Source organism: Balaenoptera ricei, chromosome 19 (assembly GCF_028023285.1).
Source record: "Balaenoptera ricei isolate mBalRic1 chromosome 19, mBalRic1.hap2, whole genome shotgun sequence".
Taxonomy (NCBI): domain Eukaryota; kingdom Metazoa; phylum Chordata; class Mammalia; order Artiodactyla; family Balaenopteridae; genus Balaenoptera; species Balaenoptera ricei.
This window is the reverse complement of record NC_082657.1, coordinates 45,359,459-45,378,504: the sequence shown is the minus strand read 5'-3', so window position 1 is coordinate 45,378,504 and position 19,046 is coordinate 45,359,459. Positions and strand designations below refer to the sequence as shown.

Genomic DNA, 19,046 nt, shown 5'->3' with positions numbered 1-19,046 from the left:
GAACCCGTGCCCCCTGCAGTGGAAGGGCAAGTCCCAACCACTGGACAGCCAGGGTTTCCCTCAGCTCCCTTTAAAACAAAGAATTATCTAGTCCAAAATGTCTATAATAGGACTTCCCTGGTGGCGCAGTGGTTAGGACTCTGTGCTCCCAATACAGGGGGCCAGGGTTCAATCCCTGGTCAGGGAACTAGATCCCACACGCATGCCGCAGCTAGGAGTTTGCATGCCGAAACTGGGGAGCCCACGTGCCACAACTGAGGAGCCCACCTGCCACAACCAAATAAATAAATAAATAAATAATGTCAATAATGCCAAAGTTGAGAGAACTTGCTCTAAAAACTAAATTTTTAGAAACAGTAGTGTACTGTCACTGTCTCCACTTCTTCACTTTCCAGTGTTATCTGGCTTCAGATACACTGCACCTGTATCAATCGCCTTGAAAAAGCAGATATTAACCACTCCTCTTTCTTAAAATTCTCTGTTTGAAAGGCGATAATGAAAATGAAAGCAGAAAACAGAGAATAGAGAAAAATTAATGAAACCAAAACGATTCTATGAGAAGACCAAGTGAATTAAAAACTTACGTTCACACAAAAACCTGTATGTGACTCTTCACAGAAGATTTATTCATAATTGCCAAATATCAAGAGGAACCAAAATATCTTTCAACAGGTAAATGGATAAACTGTGATATATCCATACAGTGGAATACTTTATAGTGATAAAAAGGAACTAGATATTTATTCATACAATGACACAGATGAAGCTTAAATGCATTTTGCAAAGTGAAAGAAACCAGACATAAAGGTAAGAGGGAGTGGGTGAATTTTTAAAATAATGAAACTGTTCTATATGGTATTAGGGTAAGGAATAAATAACTCTGTGCATTTGCCAAAGCCCAAAGAACTATACATCACAAAGAATGAAACTTTAAACTATGCAACTTTAAAAAAATCAACCAGGGGGACTTCCCTGGCGGTCCAGTGGTTAAGACTTCGCCTTCCAATGCAGGGGGTGAGGGTTCGATCCCTGGTCGGGGAGCTAAGATCTCACATGCCTTGTGGCCAAAAAACCAAAACATAAAACAGAAGCAATATTGTAACAAAATTCAAAAAAGACTTTAAAAATGGTCCACATCAAAAAAAATCTTTAAAAATAAATAAAAAATCAATGAGGGGTTTGGGGGATTCTAGGATGGAATGCACACCATGTGAAAAGAATGTACTGTTACAAGCATATGACACTCAAACAGTATCCAGAATACCAGAATATATAAAGAACTCTTAAAACTCAACAACAAAAAGACAAACAACCCAATTTAAAAACGGAAATATTTTTAGGACTTGCATACACATTTCAGCAAAGAAGATGTAAAAATAGCCAGTAAGCACATGAAAAGATGTTCAACATTGTTAGTCGTTAGAGAAATGCAAATCAAAACCACAGTGAGAGACCACAGTAGAAAAATAACAAGTATTAGCAAGGATGTGGAGAAACTGGAACTCTTGTACACTGCTGATAGGAATATAAAATGGTGCAGCTAGTCTGGAAAACAGTTTGGCATATTCTAAAATTTATATGGAAAGGCAAACGGTTTAGAATAGCCAAAACAATCTGGAAAAGAACAAAGTTGGAAAAATGACACTATCTGATTTCAAGAGTTACTATAAAGGTACAGAAATGACAGTGCAGTATCTGTAAAGAACAGACACACAACTCAACATAGAACACAGTCGAAAAAAAAACTCACACATATATGGTCAACTGATTTTTGAAAAAGGTGCAAAGGTAATGCAGTGGAAAAAGATAGCTCTTTCAACAAATGAGGCTGGAAGAATTGGATATTCATATGTAAAAACAGTGAACTTGGGTCCATACCTCACACCATACACACAAAAAATTAACTCAAAATAGAACACAGACCTAAATACAATACCCAAAACTATAAAACCTCCAAAAGAAAACCTTGGAGAAAATCTTTGTGAGCTCAGGTTAAGCAGATTTCTTTTTCTTTTTTTTTCAATTTATTTTATTTTTTGAAAGGTTATATACTTCATTTATAGTTATTATAAAATGTTAGCTATACTCCCCGTGTTGTACAATATATACTTGTAGCTGTTTTTCCATTTAGTAGTTTGTACCTCTTAATCCTCTACCTCTTTATTGCCCCTCTTCCTTTCCCTCTCCCCACTGGTAACCACTAGTTTGTTCTCTATGAGTCTGCTTCTTTTTTGTTATACAGGTTAGGCAAAGATTTCTCAGCTGTAACATCAAAAGCACAATCCATAAAAGAACAAATTGATAAATCAAACTTCATCAAAACTAAAAACCTCTGCAAAAGACACTGTTAATGAAAAGACAAGCCATAGATTAAGAGAAACTCTTTGCAAAGCATATATCCGATAAAGGACTCGTGTCTAAAAACAGTAAACATTGCTCAAAACTCAACAATAAAAAAAATTTTTAAAGATGCAAAGACTTCAATAGATGCTTGACCAAAAATGATATACAGATGATTAAAAAAAGATGCTTAATAGTGTTAGTCATTAGGGGAATATCAATTAAAACCATAATGAGATATCGCTACACACACACATCAGAATGGCTAAAATAAGAAATGCTGATAATACCAAATGCTGCCTAAGATGCGGAGAAACTCGGTAACCTGTGCACTACAGGTGGGAATGTGAAAGTTTGGCAATTTCTTATAAAACTTAACTCACATATTGCAGGTTGGGGGGCAACTGCACTTTTAGTCATTTATACAAGAGAAATGAAAACTTATATCCACACAAAAATCTACACACAAATGTTCACAGTAACTTTATTCATAACAGCCAATAACTGGAAATAACCAAATGTCCTTCAACGGGTAAAAGGTTAAACAAATTGTAATACATCCGTATCACGGAATACTACTCAGTAATTAAAAGGAGCAAATTTAATATATGTAACAACTTGGAAGGATCACCAAGGAATTATACTGAGTGGAAAAGCCAATCTCAAAAGGTTAAATAGTACAATATATGACTCAATTTATTTAACATTTTCTTAAAATAAAATTATAGAGATAGAGAACAGATTAGTGGTTACCAGGAATTAGAGACTGGGGTGGGGAGGTGGGAGGGAAGAAGGGTGGCTATAAAGGGATTAATGAGATGGAACTTTGTGGTAATGAATAATTCTGCATCTTGATTGTGGCAGTGGATACACGAACCTACACATGTGATAAAATTGCACAGAACTTATATGGGAAAAGAATCTAAAAAGAGTGGATATATGTATATGTATAACTGATTCACTTTGCTGTACAGCAGAAACTAACACAACACTGTGAATCAATTATACTCCAATAAAAATTAATTAAAAAAAATTTTTTTAATTGTCCAGAACTACACATACACACAGAGAGTGCATGTAAAAATGGTGACAAGTGAATAAGTTTGGTGGATTGTAGCAATGTCATTTTCCTGGTCTTGATATTATACTATAGTTATGCAAGAGTTTATCATTGGGAGAAACTGAGTAAAGGATACCCAGAAACTCCCTCTCTGTATTTTTTGCAACATTCTGTAAATCTACAATTATTTCAATATGAAAAGCTTTTTTCAATAGGCAAAAGACTTAAACAGACACTTCACCAAAAAAGACATACAGATGGCAAAAAAGCACATAAAAAGATGTTCAACAGCATTAGTCATTAGGGAAGTATAAAATAAAACCACAAGGAGATACTACTACACACCTATTAGAATGACTAAAATTAAAAAGACTGACCAAACCAAACACAGGTGAAAATGTGGAAATGTACATTTTCACTGCTAGTAAGGAATGTGAAACAATATATCCACTTTGGAAAACAGTTTATCAGTCTCTCAAAAAGTTAAACATACCTACCACATGATCCAATCATAGGTCCAAGGATAAAGGAAATATGTGCCCACACAAAGACTTATACATGATGTTCAAGCAGCTTTATTTGTAAGCCAAAACAATCCAAAAGTCCATCAAGAGGTGAATGGATAAACAAATTGTGAGATATGCATACAATGGAAACTACTCTCCAATAAGAATGAATGACCTGGGACCTCCCTGGTGATCCAGTGGCTAAGACTCCACGCTCCCAATGCAGGAGGCCCAGGGTTCGATCCCTGGTCAGGGAACTAGATCTCACATGCCTCAACTAAAGAGTCTGCATGCCGCAACCAAAAAAAAAAGATCCTGCATGCCACAACTAAAGATCCCGCATGCCACAACGAAGATCTCGTGTGCCCCAAGTAAGACCCAACGCAAACAAGTAAATAAATAAATATTTTTTAAAAAATGAATGACCTATTGATAGGCTCATTAACATGGATGAATCTCAAAATAACAATGTCAAATGAAAGAAATCAGACCAAAAAAACTATATACTTCATGATTCCATTTATATGTTTTCTATAGTGATTTCAGCGGTTGTCTGGGAAAAGGGGAAAAGTGTGTGGGTAGGAATGATGACAAAGGACACATGGAAACTTTTGGGGTGATGGATATGTTTACTACCTTTAATGTGATTAAATTTCCATAGATATACATGTGTCAAAACTTGCCAAACTGTACACTTCAAATAAATAGTTTATTACTGAAGAGGATCAGGATATGCTACTCCAAAATAAGCAACTTTGGCATAAGGATTATTTGAGCTGAAGTCAATTGAAAAACAGCAAACAGGAAGAACTCTCTGCCCTCTCCCTTTCTGCCCAAAAGCTGGGCATAAATTTCCCTTTATAAAGGTGTTCCCCTCTCCCGTACCAGGAAGAGAACTACTCCTATCTGCATAACAAATCTTACAAAACAACCCTTATTTATCATACATTTCCTAGTCACCTACCCACAACTTACACCCCACCAGAAGTCCAAACCCCCTTTTTACTTTGTCTAGTCTCTTTTCCACACTTTACCACTCTTTGGTAAAACAGTATATAAGCCTCCCAGACTTTTCATAGTACTCGGTATATTTTATTAAAATGAATCATCTTTCCCCCTTCCCACCTCCAAATCTGTTTCTCACAGTTGACCAAAATTAGAAAAACAGAAATAATCCTAGTCTCCTTCCTCTCCTTAGTCAATTGATACCAGTCCTTTTAATTTCTTTCCAAATCTATCTCAGCGTCATTCCCAACTTGCCATCTCCACTCCTCTGCCGATTATCATTTCTCAGAACAACACTGCTCTTGCCTCCATTCCTGCCTTACTCAATCCATTATGCACAGTGTAGCAGAGAGATCTAAGCCACAAATCTGACATTCCTGTCCAGCTTGGAATCCTTTGACAGCTCCCTGTCTTCAATCTAAAATCCAAACTCCTCAATACAGCATAACAGGCTCTCCTTCTCCAGCCACATCTGGATATTATAGCCTGATCTTCAACCTTCCAAAATGAAAGGACCATGCTAACTTGTGTTTGGGGGAGTGGTCATCAATGGGCCTGAAATGTATTTCCTACCCTATCTACCTAAAGCAAATCATCCTACTGGATTCAGCTCAATTGTAACCTCTTCCGTGACCTCTCAAAGTTAAACTCTGTCATTTACGCTCTCAGAGGGCCTTCTCTGTACCTGTATTACTGCTGTATTTAAAATACATCCACTCCAATAAACTGAATCATATTCATACATAATAATACTGACACAGTAAGTTTTTCTTTTAATTAATTAATTAATTTGTTTATCTTTGGTTGCATTGGGTCTTTGTTGCTGCATGCGGGCTTTCTCTAGTTGCGGTGAGCGGGGGCTACCCTTCATTGCGGTGAGCAGGCTTCTCACTGCAGTGGCTACTCTTGTTGCAGAGCATGGGCTCTAGGCACACAGGCTTTAGTAGTTGCAGCACGTGGGCTCAGTAGTTGTGGCTCGCAGGCTCAGTAGTTGTGGCGCACGGGCTTAGTTGCCCAATGGCATGTGGGATCTTCCCGACCAGGGACAGAACTGTGTCCCCTGCACTGGCAGGCGGATTCTTAACCACTGCGCCACCAGACAAGTCCCACTGCTACCATTTAAAAATGTCTAGGGCAGGCGGGAGTAAGAAGCATCCCTCAAGCGGCCATTCTGAGCCAAAAGCAGAAAATCTAGTCACAGGAACACATGTGTAACTTGTAAACCCTGGCTCAGACATGTTTGAGTCCATGTGCTTCACCATGAGTCTTGGTTTTACCAAACGAAAAACTATTTCTGTACTTAAACTCTTCCTGGGAGGAGAGAGGCAAGAGGAATACTAGAAAGAGCCCAAGTCAGAAAACCTGGGTTCAAATCCCAACCCTTCTACTTTCTAGATGGTCAAATCTACCTTCATTTCTGCTTCCTCAGGTAAAATGGAAACAGTACCTTCCTCTTCAGGTTATCATGAGACTTAGAAATAATGTATATAAAAATAACTTGCACATAAATAGGTAGTCAATAATATTGGATTAAATATTTACCTAACAACACACAAAAAAAGGAACAGTTACAAAAATGATCAAAATTATAGGCTGTGCAAAAACAACTCTAGGATTTTCAAGCAGAAATTAAGCAATTTACTAGAGAAGAACAAAGACTAGGAGCCAGAGATCCTGGGTCTCTGTTTTGTAACTAACTAGTTAAATGACCCTGGGCAAACCATCCTGAGCCTCAATTTCCTCTCTTATAAACTAAAAGAATTAAATTAGCCTGAAATTATTCTGTGCTTTTTAAGCAGTGTCACTCAACTAGTAATAGATATGAATTTAGAACCCAGATCTAGTTCAGTACTACCTCAAAATAATGTTTCTAAATTGCCTCACAAAAGAAAAAGACTATGAAATAATATGCAGATGGCAGAGGCAGTTCAGACAAATGGGTAGAAGGAAAGATTTCATGTTAGGACTGAAAAGAGATAAATAAAACTAAAGATGATGAACTTGATACTAATGTACAGAGTAAGGGATATAAAAAAGGTAAAGCACAGGGGACTTCCCTGGTGGTGCAGTGGATAAGAATTCGCCTGCCAATACAGGGGACAAGGGTTCAATCCCTGGTCCGGGAAGACCCCACATGCCATGGAGCAACTAAGCCCGAGAGCCACAACTACTGAGCCTGCATGCTGCAACTACTGAAGCCCACACGCCTAGAGCCCGTGCTCCGCAACAAGAGAAGCCACCGCAATGAGAAGCCTGTGCACTGCAACAAAGAGTAGCCCCCGCTCGCCGCAACTAGAGAAAGCCTGCGTGCAGCAATGAAGACCCAACACAGCCCAAAAAAAAAAAAAAAAAGGTAAAGCACAATGAGGAAAATGAGTGAAGAGGCAGGTTACAGACACAAGGGAGCAGGAATCAAAGATAATCTTAGCTGTGACTTTCAAAATTTACTTGGGAGGTTATAAAGTATGAAGAAAAAACTACACAAATCCAAACAGGAGGTGACTAAGACTTGATTCTGGCCATAGAGCAGAGAAAGGGGAAGATATAACTCATTTTCAGGAAGTGGCATAATTTATCAACCAACTAATCCAATAAAAAGACAGCAATAGGGGCTTCCCTGGTGGCGCAGTGGTTAAGAATCCACCTGCCAATGCAGGGGACAAGGGTTGGAGCCCTGGTCCGGGAAGATCCCACATGCCACGGAGCAACTAAGCCCGTGCACCACAACTACTGAGCCTGTGCTCTAGAGCCTCCGAGCCACAACTACTGAAGCCCGCGCACCTAGAGCCCGCGCTCTGCAACAAGAGAAGCCACCACAGTGAGAAGCCCGCGCACCGCAACGAAGAGTAGCCCCCGCTCTCTGCAACTAGAGAAAAGCCTGCGCGCAGCAACGAAGACCCAACGCAGCCAAAAATAAATAAATTAATTTTTTTTTATTACATAAATAAATAAATAAAATTCACAAACTGTCCATTAAAGTGTTCTGGCCAATGATGGAAAAAAATGTTTCCAGAAATATTTTTACATGTGATATAAATCAACATTATTGAAAAAAGTTATAATTTCAAAGCTCACATAATCCTACCTATTTTCTAATTAAACAGCAAAGCTGATGAAAATTTAATACAAAATTAAGAAATATAAAAGTTTTAAGACACTGAAAACGTATTTTAAAATATTAAAAATCTCACCTGCTTCTGAAACATAAGACATATGGAAACTGTACATTTTGTAGGAAAATGAAGCCTTCAAGCTACTTCTCCAGTGTACCTGAGACTTTCAGGCTTTCATAAAGATGCATTTCCCTTACACACAGGAATACCAATATGTTAACTAGAACTGTCCCAATGATTAAATGTCAGCTATCAATTCACAGACAATTCATACAACATTCTGCTTAAATATTACAGCTCTAATTGTTCCTCTCTTCTCAAGTTTACCAAATTCAGGCAAACAGGTGAGAGTCATGCAATATAATTATATAAACATTACCAGAAATGCTGAAATATATGCAGACTCATGCTATGTTTGAGCTAAAATTATGGCTGTTAAAAAAGCTTGCTACTGCTTGTGACTCTCCTAAGCCTCCCCGAACAAACTCACTCCTCTTAAATTCCACTGTTACTTGAACCTCATATGGCATGCCTGGGCAAATTTGATGACTTGGATTTTGTTTTAGAAGCTAGGCTTACTGCCAAGTCTGCTGTGTCTACTCCCCTGACCCACCAGGACAGCTTTAGACAACACCTCCCTTATTTATGTTACTGCTGTGAGCAGTCAAACTACTGCTTACTATCAAATGAGGCTCAACCTACTCAGGTTTCCTAACTCTCAGGAGTAATGCAATTGACTTCAATGTATTCTGGCTTTCTCAACCTCACCTCTTACTTAAAATAAAACATCACCATATTGAATCACCAACTACTCAATACTAAGAAGGAAAGTAAAGGGCGTTAAACTTCACAATCAGTAACACAACTAATTATCTTCTCTTAAAATATTCCATTTTATATATTAGTATTTTATTTATTACTTTTTCTGAAGAACAACAAACTCCACAATTTCTTACCAAAAATGTCCTCATGATCATACTTCACTGAAAAAATAAATACAGAGCAAGACTCAAAAGCAGAATTTGGGATATACTTCAATAAAAATACAGTAATTTTAGGCGAAGTTTACTGGTTGCCACAGAAAGGCAAGTCATACTAAGAAGTTGATTCTACAATTTACCTTAAGTTAATATCTCAAATGCCCTTAAATACTTAAGATTCAGGCCTTACTAGACCCCCACAATATCTTAGCAATGTACATAATGCCAAGCTTTAATTTTCGTATCATCTAATAAAACTACAGTATTACCTCTAATATTTTAGAATATATGCCAAAATATCCCTTCTGTATTGGCAAATGGGAAAAATCTAAGAAAGCACAGGTATAGCAATGCTCTTACAATGATAAAGTTTTAACAAAACAATATGACATTGAAATTTTTTCCTCAATTTTTCCCCATACTCACTAAAACACATTTATTCACTAATCTCCATCACAAAATTCTGCTAGTACCCTCATGAGCATCCTCTACCCCTATCAGGAAAAGTGTCAAGGAAACAGAATATTACATTATTCTTCCAAGTGAAATGGTGAAATGTTTATCACTGACTCAATCACTTAATATATATTCTCACTGCATTCGAGTCTAAAGAAAAAGCTGACCTATGGTATGAAAGTAAGGTTCAGCAGTAATCAAATCTTCCTTTACAGTATCTAATGCGCCATGCAAACACACCATTAATTTCTACAGGAAACCATACAAGCAACTTCTCTTTTTTCATACTGATTTAAATATCCAATTATACTTAGTATGGTTAGCAAATTAACCATCCTTCACACCATACTTAATTCAAGAAAGTAGAAAAACGTAATTAAAAGCAAGTGACCTTCAGTACTTATGTTTAGTAAGGTATGAGAAAGAAGGTAACATTGAAAAAATAATAGAATTAAGAGGAAAAAATTAGAATATCTAAGACAAATATTCCAACTCATCTAATAAAGGTTTAAAAGACAGGATCTCTCATCTGCCCCTACTCTCTCTAAATGTTTTACTTTAGTATAGGAAAAAGGTCTAGGAAATAAAAAATAACCTATCGTCAGTTTTTGTGTGTTTTTAAAAAAATGTTAACCACCATCACTTAATGAGTACCACTGGGCCAAGGACTGTGCTGAGAGCTTTAAATATATTATCTCATTTAAAACAAGATAAAACAAAACCACTGAGTATAAATTATCAATAAAAACCAAAAAATGAGAAAATGAAATTATCTAAAAGACAGTAAATTATAAAGAAGAGAATCAGATGTCCAAGCACCAAACAAAGTAGAACACTACAGATTAAAGACTAGGACAATGATCTAGAAAAAGTTCCTCAACTTCATTCTTTTAATTTTTATTTTAAAATTTTTTCCAACTTTATGTGAAAAAGGTATATACTAAACTGGTATCTGATAAAACTACACTTATCATAAAGTAACTTTCTTACAAAAATACATATTGTATCTAAGATATTTCTCCCCATTCAAAAGCAGCAGGAGGTAAGACATAACACACCTATAGCACACCCTCCTCCCAGTGACTCTCATTCAGGGCTAAAAAGTCAATGTTTAGTAATGAACAAACCCTGAGAATGAAACTTTGAATTTGAAACATAAAGATTATTACAACATCAAACTAAATTAGAGATATACAATCAATACACTAAAATAGAGCACCAGAAACTGCCCTTTATAATGGCAAAATATAATGGCAAATAATATTAATGAAATACATTAAACACTTACCAATTTTAAATTCTCTATTTACTATTGAGGTAGCTCTTCATTTTGAAACTAGGTATTAAGTAAAAGAAATGTAAACATAGTATTTTGATTCATTTTTAACTGGAAAAAAATCAAAGTGAACACTGTCCTATTTAAAAAAAACAAAAAGCTAAAGACTAGGATCTTATATTTTCTTTAATGGAAAAATCTCAAAACACCTTGGTAAGCAATAAACTTAAAAAGTCAGTTACTGGCGATATATGTTTATGTATAGCTGATTCACTTTGTTATACAGCAGAAACTAACACACCACTGTAAAGCAATTATACTCCAATAAAGATGTTAAAAAAAAAAAAAGTCACAACATATCGAACTTATCAAGTGTCAAATCATCAAATCATCTAATTTGTACTTTAACAAGCTTGCTTAGGATATTCACTAAATTCAGCCCCTTGGCTTGTTCTCAGTCTCCATCCACTATCCCCCCCCACCTCCAAATATTTTTCAAAAATCTTCTGTATGGAAATTTAGATGTGATACAAGTACTCTTAAGCCTTTAGAGAGAAGGAAAACTTGCAGCTCAAAATTAGCAAGATCTGCTGTCTTACAGAATTGACCAATAAAAGTCAAAGAACTGAAACAAGTCTCATAAACTTCCCCTACCACCAAACAACAACAACAACAACAAAACCCCGTAAGGACTGACTCAAAACTTAAGTGGTACTTTTTCATTAACTGAACAAATACTGGTTGCCTACTATGTTAAACGCACTGTGCTAGGCATCTATGAACAAGATACAGACATTATCAATGCCCTCATGGAATGTTCTGCTTCAGTGAGGAAGAGAATTCAGAAACAAGTAAACTCACTGATATGACCCAATACTGATCTGAATCCTAGTAAGCAATTTTACTCTCATGGCCCACTTTACTTCATATTATCATCCTAAATGTAGGTCAGTTAATCCACTTAGTTCCTTCAAACTACACACTCATAATTATGCATAGTAAAATGAAATCAGGGACTTCCCTGGTGGCGCAGTGGTTGAGAATCTGCCTGCCAAGGCAGGGGACACGGGTTTGATCCCTGGTCCCAGAAGATCCCACATGCCGCGGAGCAACTAAGCCAGTGCGCCACAACTACTGAGCCTGCACTCTAGAGCCCACGAGCCACAACTACTGAGCCCGAGTGGCCACAACTACTGAAGCCCGTGAGCCGAGAGCCCGTGCTCCACAACAACAGAAGCTACCGCAATGAGAAGCCCGCCAAAAATAAAATAAATAAATAAATTTTTTAAAAAAGAAATGGATTTATTTAAAAAATGAAGTTAATTTTGTGGACAAATAACTTTGAAACCTTAGTTTTGAATAACACATCCTTTTCAATAGAATTAAAAAATTAGCTGCTAGGTGTTCATAGCAGCACTATTTACAATAGCCTAAAGGTAGAAACAGCTCATGTCCTGTCCATCTATGGATGAATAAACAAATTGGAGTATATATACAACAGAACGTGATTCAGTCATTAAAAAAGAATGACGTACTGCGATGTCCTACAGCATGGATGAACCACAAAAACACTATGCTAAGTGAAAGAAGCCAGACACAAAAGGTCACATATGTATGATTCCATTTATATGAAATATCCAGGATAGGTAAATCCATAGAGACAGATCCCAGATTAGAGATTCGGCTGCCAGGGACCTGAAGGGGAAAAGGGAGAATGAGGAGCAACTGCTTAGTGGGTTTGGGGTTTCCTTTTGGGGTGATGAAAATGTTTTGAAATTAGATGTGGTGGTTGCACAACACTGGGAATGCACTAAATGCCACTGAATCATTCAATTAAAAATGGTTTATGTCATGTGTATTTCAACCTAATTTTTTTTAATTTACAAAAAATAGCTACTAGAGGAGATATGAGGATATATGTATAGCTGATTCACTTTGTTATAACGCAGAAACTAACACACCACTGTAAAGCAATTACACTCCAATAAAGATGTTAAAAAAAAAATAGACTACTTTAAAGTGGACTTTTTGTCACAAATAAAACTGCTCAAGTTTAACTTTGGGAAAATCAGCTGTAAATAAAGTTTCAAACCTTAACTCCTCTAGACCCATTTAATATGAAAATGTTTTTTTAGGGGTTTTATGGCAAAAATCATTCCTTAAATAGCTGTTTTCATAGCATTTAAATGTTATTTAATGTTTTGGATGTACATACAACTCCTATTTGATGATAATCCTTTATTACTCATATGTTTGGTTAACATCTTTATTGATCATATATTTGGTATTTAATGTACTCTAATCAAGTTTGTGCCCAATAAAGGTTTGCTGACATCATCAACTTTATCTTCTTTATAATGAAAACATTCATTCAAACAAGATTTTACTTTGTTAAATCCCCATAATTTAAGTACAATTCAATGCAACCCTCTCCACCAATGCCACTTTCCCCCTGTTTCTACCTCTATTATAAGCTGCACCACCATTCAGTCAGCCTAGTAGCACAGTTATTTGGATTATGTGCCCCCCATTCCATTTCCCAAGCTCCTTGAGGGGCCTCAGTTCTTTCTGCATCCATCGTAACACTACCTAACACTACCTTGAGCATAATAGGTGCTCAAATGATGTCAGTGGAATTGAAAAAAACGCAGCCAACAAATAACTACTGTAAATTATTTACTATGTTGAGAAAGACATCTAACATATAAAGACTAATAGGACTGATAATACAGTACAAATACTTCCCAGAGAATACTTATGCCATACATTCAGATATGTTTTTCAGTGCTACCCTACAGAACAGTCTCTTGAACATCAATATGAACATAAGGTAATTCACCTAACACCGGAAAAAATAAAAGGGGATTAGTCTTATCCATCTCCCTTTTGAAGTTCGCCTGCATAAGTAATAAGGAAACTGAACTTAATGAACCACACTATTCCAAACCAGGTCACAGGAGAGTCCCCAACCATCCTGTTTCTATTTCCTGACTGGTCTGACCTCCAAGCATTATGGTGCCCAGCCTTTCACGCTCTCCTTTAAAACCCAACTCATGATCTCCTTTAAAACATCTTCCGAGGTGAGCTTTTTCTTAAAATAAAAACTGACTTCCAGAACTTTCTAGGAAAATTACAAACACGGCACCCCACTTTTTAAAATCTTCCGAAACACTTAGCTCAAAAAAAAAGAAACCCAGTTTTCGGAAAAGTCCCGTTATAGTTACACTTCGAATTAAATGTGGGCCATTAACTTGCACAAGTGGACGTTAACACTACAGCCTAACTCTCCTAGCAAAGTAGATTTAAACAGACATGCGCACGAATTTTAGGGAGCTCCTGCACTTCCAGAATGCGCATCTTTCAAATGCAGATTGTTTTTAAAACCTAGAATAGATGAAAAACCAAACCTGCTTACACTTCACAGGGACATTTCCTCCGCACCACGCTGGCAAAGCAGCGACAACCAGACGCCACCTGGGCAGCGGCCCCGACCCTCGGCCTCCAAACCCCGGGCGTCCACTGGCCACAGGCGTCCCGGAGTCCAGTTCCCCACTAGTTTGCTTCCAGCCTAGCCCGCGGCCACTTCCACGTCGCTGCGACCCACACGCCTCCTCAGCGGTTTAAATCCGCTCTTCACTCACCACACACACACACGATGTTACCAGACACTCACCCCCCCACACACACACACACGCGCGCGATGTTACCAGCCACTCACCACACACACACACCACACACGATGTTACCACTCACCCCCCCCACACACACAATGTTACATCACCACATACACACACACACACGATGTTACCAGACACTCACCCCCCCCCCCACACACACACACACGATGTTACCAGACCCGGGACAACCAAGGGACCAGGCAGGGAGGGGGCGAGCTCTTGCGAGCGAGAAGAGCTGACGCTCCTCGTCCCCGCCCCGCCCGGCACCCACCTGCAGGCCGCGAGACCGGGGGCGGCGGTGGCGGCGCCCCGTCCTCGCCAAAGACGAGTTTAAAGTCGAGCTCGTCGTGGGCGCCACAGTTTGCAGTAGTCATCGGCGTGGCCCAGGGTGCTGCGGCTCCTCCTCAGGCGGCGGCGGCGGCGGCGGCGGCGGCGGCTCCTCAGCGCCGCTTCATGCCGGGCCGCGCCGGCCAGGAGGTTGCAGCTCCGCAGCAAACTTTCCGGGCGGGGACCGCGACGTCGAGCGTTCCGTTCCGAACTCTAAAACTGGCCGCGCGCCGAACCGCACCAGGAGCCGCCACCACTGCCAGTCGTCGATGCCCAAGCTGCCACGGTCGCCTTAGACGATATTCCCCGCCCCCCTACAGCGGCCGCCACCGGCGCGCTCCCGCGCCGTGCCGCGAGCCCGGTCCCGCCCCCTACCGCGCGCCCATCTGACCCGGCCGCCCATAGGCCACTGGCGCCGCGGACGAGCCCGATGGCACCGCCCCCTCACCGGCCTACCGCGTGACTACCTCTCCAGGAGAAGGAAGTCACGTGATTATGGAGAGCCGGATAGCCCTACTACCTCTTGGGAGTCGTAGTTTGCATCAACTCCTTCTAAGCCAGGACCCGGTACCAGGGTGTGAGGTCGATAGCCCTCTAATTATATTGAGGGGCCCACCACCTGCCAGTCAGAGATCCCTTGCCTTATTAGGCAGACCCCACGTTGGGTAAGGGGCGCCAAGAGCCTTGGGATTAAGGGTGCGGTGACACGCGGCTGCAGTGTTATTCCTGCCTGGCTGGGTTTGGGGAAGGTAACAGCGCCCCGGAGGGTTACGTGGACATCACTCACTCCCTCATCCCTTTACCCCAGCCTTAATGGCGGAGTCTCGAGAAGGCTGGGACTGGGTCGGGCTTCCAGCTAAGGTGGGGCGGAGCCGGAGGAAACCTAGGTTGCGCAACGAGGCCCAAGTCTGAGCTACCAGTCGCTGCAGACGCACCCTTGCGGGGCGGGGTCTGCGCTTTGCTGGCTGAGCCTTTGTCTGCTCGCCGTCAGCCGGCCTGGCAGCTGCTCCTTCGAGGACAGCCGGCGCATTCGAGGCCTTGGCAAAGCCCAGGGGCAGGGTCTGTCCCTGCTGTAAATCAGGCCGACTGAACGGGAAAACCCCGTCGTGAACTCGCACCATTCAACGGGCTCTGTGACCTTTGCATCCCGATGCACATCGGTTAAAGCAGGAGGGATTGTGTTACCCAAACTGAGTGGCTGTTAGGGGGGAGGAAATGACACTGCGTCAGAACAGTTTCACTCTCTGCCCCTCCCCAGTGGGCCTGTCTTGCCTGGAGACTACCCAAGATGCCTCCTCCTGGGCCCTGAGGTGGAGGCCGGGCCCAGGGACGCTGAGCCTGGCTTGTTTACTTAGGGCTCCTCCAAGGCACAGGGTGGACAGAGAGCTGGAAGAGGTGGCGGTGACCAACTCCCCTAGCTCCAGGCTGCGAAGGGCACAGCATCCCTAGAAGTGTGTTGCCAGAGGAACCAAGTTGCTATGTCTCAGAAACTTGGGTGCAGGTGCAAGAGCCCAGGTACATCCCACGCTGTCCACAAAAGCCACTGGAGAAGAGGGCAAGGTGGAGCACCCTCCAGAGATGTCTCGATATGTAGACTGACAACCTGAGCTACCAGGGAGCCCTAGGGAGAGCCCAACTAGGCCTAGGGTCAGGAGGACAGGGAACGTACAGAGCCGTTGAGACGTTTATCTTGGATTGGTTCACCCCTGAGGTCAGAAAACTTCCTGCCCTGTGCTCTGTACCCATGCCTGTGCTGGACCTGGGGAGGCAGAGATAAATTAATCTCCCTTCAGGCATCAGGGAGAGGAGGCAAGCAAATCTATAATCACTGTCCAAAGAAATTAGGGCTGTGCCAAGATCTCAGAGAAGGCTCATAATCTCCCAGGCTGCAGGCGTCCACAAGGCTAAGTAAGAATTGGAGAGATGGGCAAGAAGTGAGAAAGATGGTTCCAGGCAGAGAACAGATTTCCAAAGACTTGGAGACCAGAGAGTTCACGCAGTGAACAGGAGCCAAAGGTAAAGCCAGATGAAGGGGCAGGGTACTGCAAGCCACTGCAAGGTATCTGGACTTTATCCTGAGTGCAGGAGGGAGCCACAAAAGGGTTTCCAGCAGAAGACTTCCATGTTCAGAATTCTGAATGAATCTCTGGATTGGAGTGGGGGAGGGGAAGGTTAGAGGCAGAAGGAGATAACAGTAGTCAAGGAGAGGGAGCAAATGGTATTAAGTGGGTGAAACAGCCTTCCAATAAGCAGTACTGCCTTCAAAGGATCTCCAACCTTGAGGGCCTAGGTGTGGAATTTAGAGCCCAAACTCCACACTAACTTTACAGCTTTCAGCCCCAAGCAGATCGTTGGTCTGCCAATTAGTACTACATGTAACATGACCCTTAGTATAGTAAAAGGCCCCAGAAGCTTAGCCAGCTCACCTCTCCTCGTCATAAAATGATGCAGTTTCAGGATGTGTGCCCCCTACCACCCCCCCACAATACCTCCCAGGTTATCATCTGGATGGAGAAAATGGACCTTCATATAACCCCTCTGCCCTCCACACATGACTTTACCTGAACCAGGGGCTCAGCCAGCCAGGCCAGGGGGGAAGGCAAGAGGGAGATCATGGGCCCGTCAGCCCCACCACTGGGAAGGGACCAGAGAAGCTATAGGTGGCTTGAAAAATTCACCCATTCATCAAATGCTTAGCGACGCATCTGTGTTCCCAGCTACCATGCACCTGGAGAACACTTAAAAGGGCTCATGTCTTGGGGAAGGTTTCTGCTCTGGAGGAAACTGAGAACCCTAACCTGGAGTGATGAGGGCTGAGGCAGGGGGTGGGCACCAACTGCAGGAAGAGTGTTACCGCCTTTGTAAGAAAGGCAGCAATGGCTGGGAGCTCTGCAGGCTGTGACGAATCAATACACAGACATCAATATACAAACTCTCTCCACCCCTTTTCCTTAGCCAGGTCCAGGACCTCCCCCATAAGCTCCTCCTCAGGTCAGCTCCAAAGCTCTCTTAGGTGGCAGGAGGCCATCTGACCCACCTCCAGCCTTCTGAGAGCCCTGTGAAACCAGGAGGCCCAGGGACCCAGTGCAACAGACAGAACCCCAGACTTGGCCAGGCTGGTGGACAAGGACTGTGTGGGTCCCCCTCCCTCCTGTGTGAATGCCAGCCAGGCTCGAGACTGAGGAAAACCATCCCTTCCATCAGCTGCCACAGGCCTGGCCCTGAATTCTCATTGCTGAAGGCTCTCCTGTGGCCTCTTGAGCCATGGAATGGTACAGCTTAGCTCAGTCCAGCCCCCCTTGTTCCACATTAGGGCAAATAGGAGCCTTGGAGGAAAGTCAGAGTTTAGAAAAGTTCCTCCTCTCCATGGCACACATCCCCCCAACACAAGCTCTTGTTTGATTTTTCCTCTGTGCCTGCTCCCTACCCCCATGCCCAGGCTGGCCAGAAGAGACACAAGGAGTGCCCTTGAGCAGCTCCCAATCTGGGCAGAGGCGATATGACCAGCCAACTACAATCGAAGAAAGTTAGTTGCTGAAGTCAGCACATGGTGCTGAGAAGACAGGGTCAGCACTTTGTCCTCAAGCGCTAGGCTGAGGAGTTTGGACTTGATCCAGGGGGCAATTGAGAGCCATGGAGGAGTTCTGAGCAGGAGTGACACCTGGAAGGACTGAGTATGCAGGACTGCAGGGGCAAGAGATTACCCACCCATCTTTGCACCAAGTCCAGTCCGCTTGCTGTGGCCTTCGGAAGACCTGCCACCCTCTCCAGCCTTGTCCCTCCTTCTTGTGCTCATATCAAAACCATGTGTCCCCAAAATATGATGAGCTAAGAGGAAGTCCTCAATCAGGGTGGCTGGAATGGATGGATAAGTATGGTGGTCACCAGACCAGAGAGGGGTTTGGGCATCTAAGTGGCCTGAGTTTAAGGTGGGCATGATGAGAACAGTGGGTGGCGCTTTCAGACCTGACTGGGCCCTCCCAGTTGGTCCCAGCTCTTAGGCAGGTCTCTCTGAGACCAGGGCAGGCATCACTGATGTGTGCTAAAGCGAAACCATTTGAGGGCCAACATATTCAACCAGGATTTTGCCAGACATCCTCAGTCAAGGAACACACACTAGCCCCTCCCCACCTGCTCCCCTGTGACTAACCCTTTCCCCACTACTTTTCCTGGGCCTTCAAAGTCCCCACACTCTAAATTCTATCTTAGCGACTGACCTCTATCCCTGCCTTTCCTTCCCCATAGCCCAGAAATGAACCTGACCCCTCCAGAGAAGGGGCTTCCCCAGGGAAACCACACTGGTTGG

The 19,046-nt window shown here is 42.0% G+C and overlaps 1 protein-coding gene across 2 annotated transcripts in view; it reads right to left on the bottom strand.

The window, feature by feature from the left end:
* The window catches only part of NFATC3 (nuclear factor of activated T cells 3), a 134,578-nt gene extending 119,498 nt beyond the window's left edge, over positions 1-15,080 (bottom strand). Inside the window, exon 1 of one of the 2 annotated variants that reach the window (XM_059904578.1) lies at positions 14,685-15,080. In XM_059904578.1, the coding sequence (XP_059760561.1) occupies positions 14,685-14,787 (103 nt within the window). In that variant the 5' untranslated portion in view covers positions 14,788-15,080. The remainder of the gene's footprint in view (positions 1-14,684) is intronic. The other variant, XM_059904577.1, reaches the window with a different exon arrangement.
* Between the last annotated feature and the right edge of the window lie 3,966 nt (positions 15,081-19,046).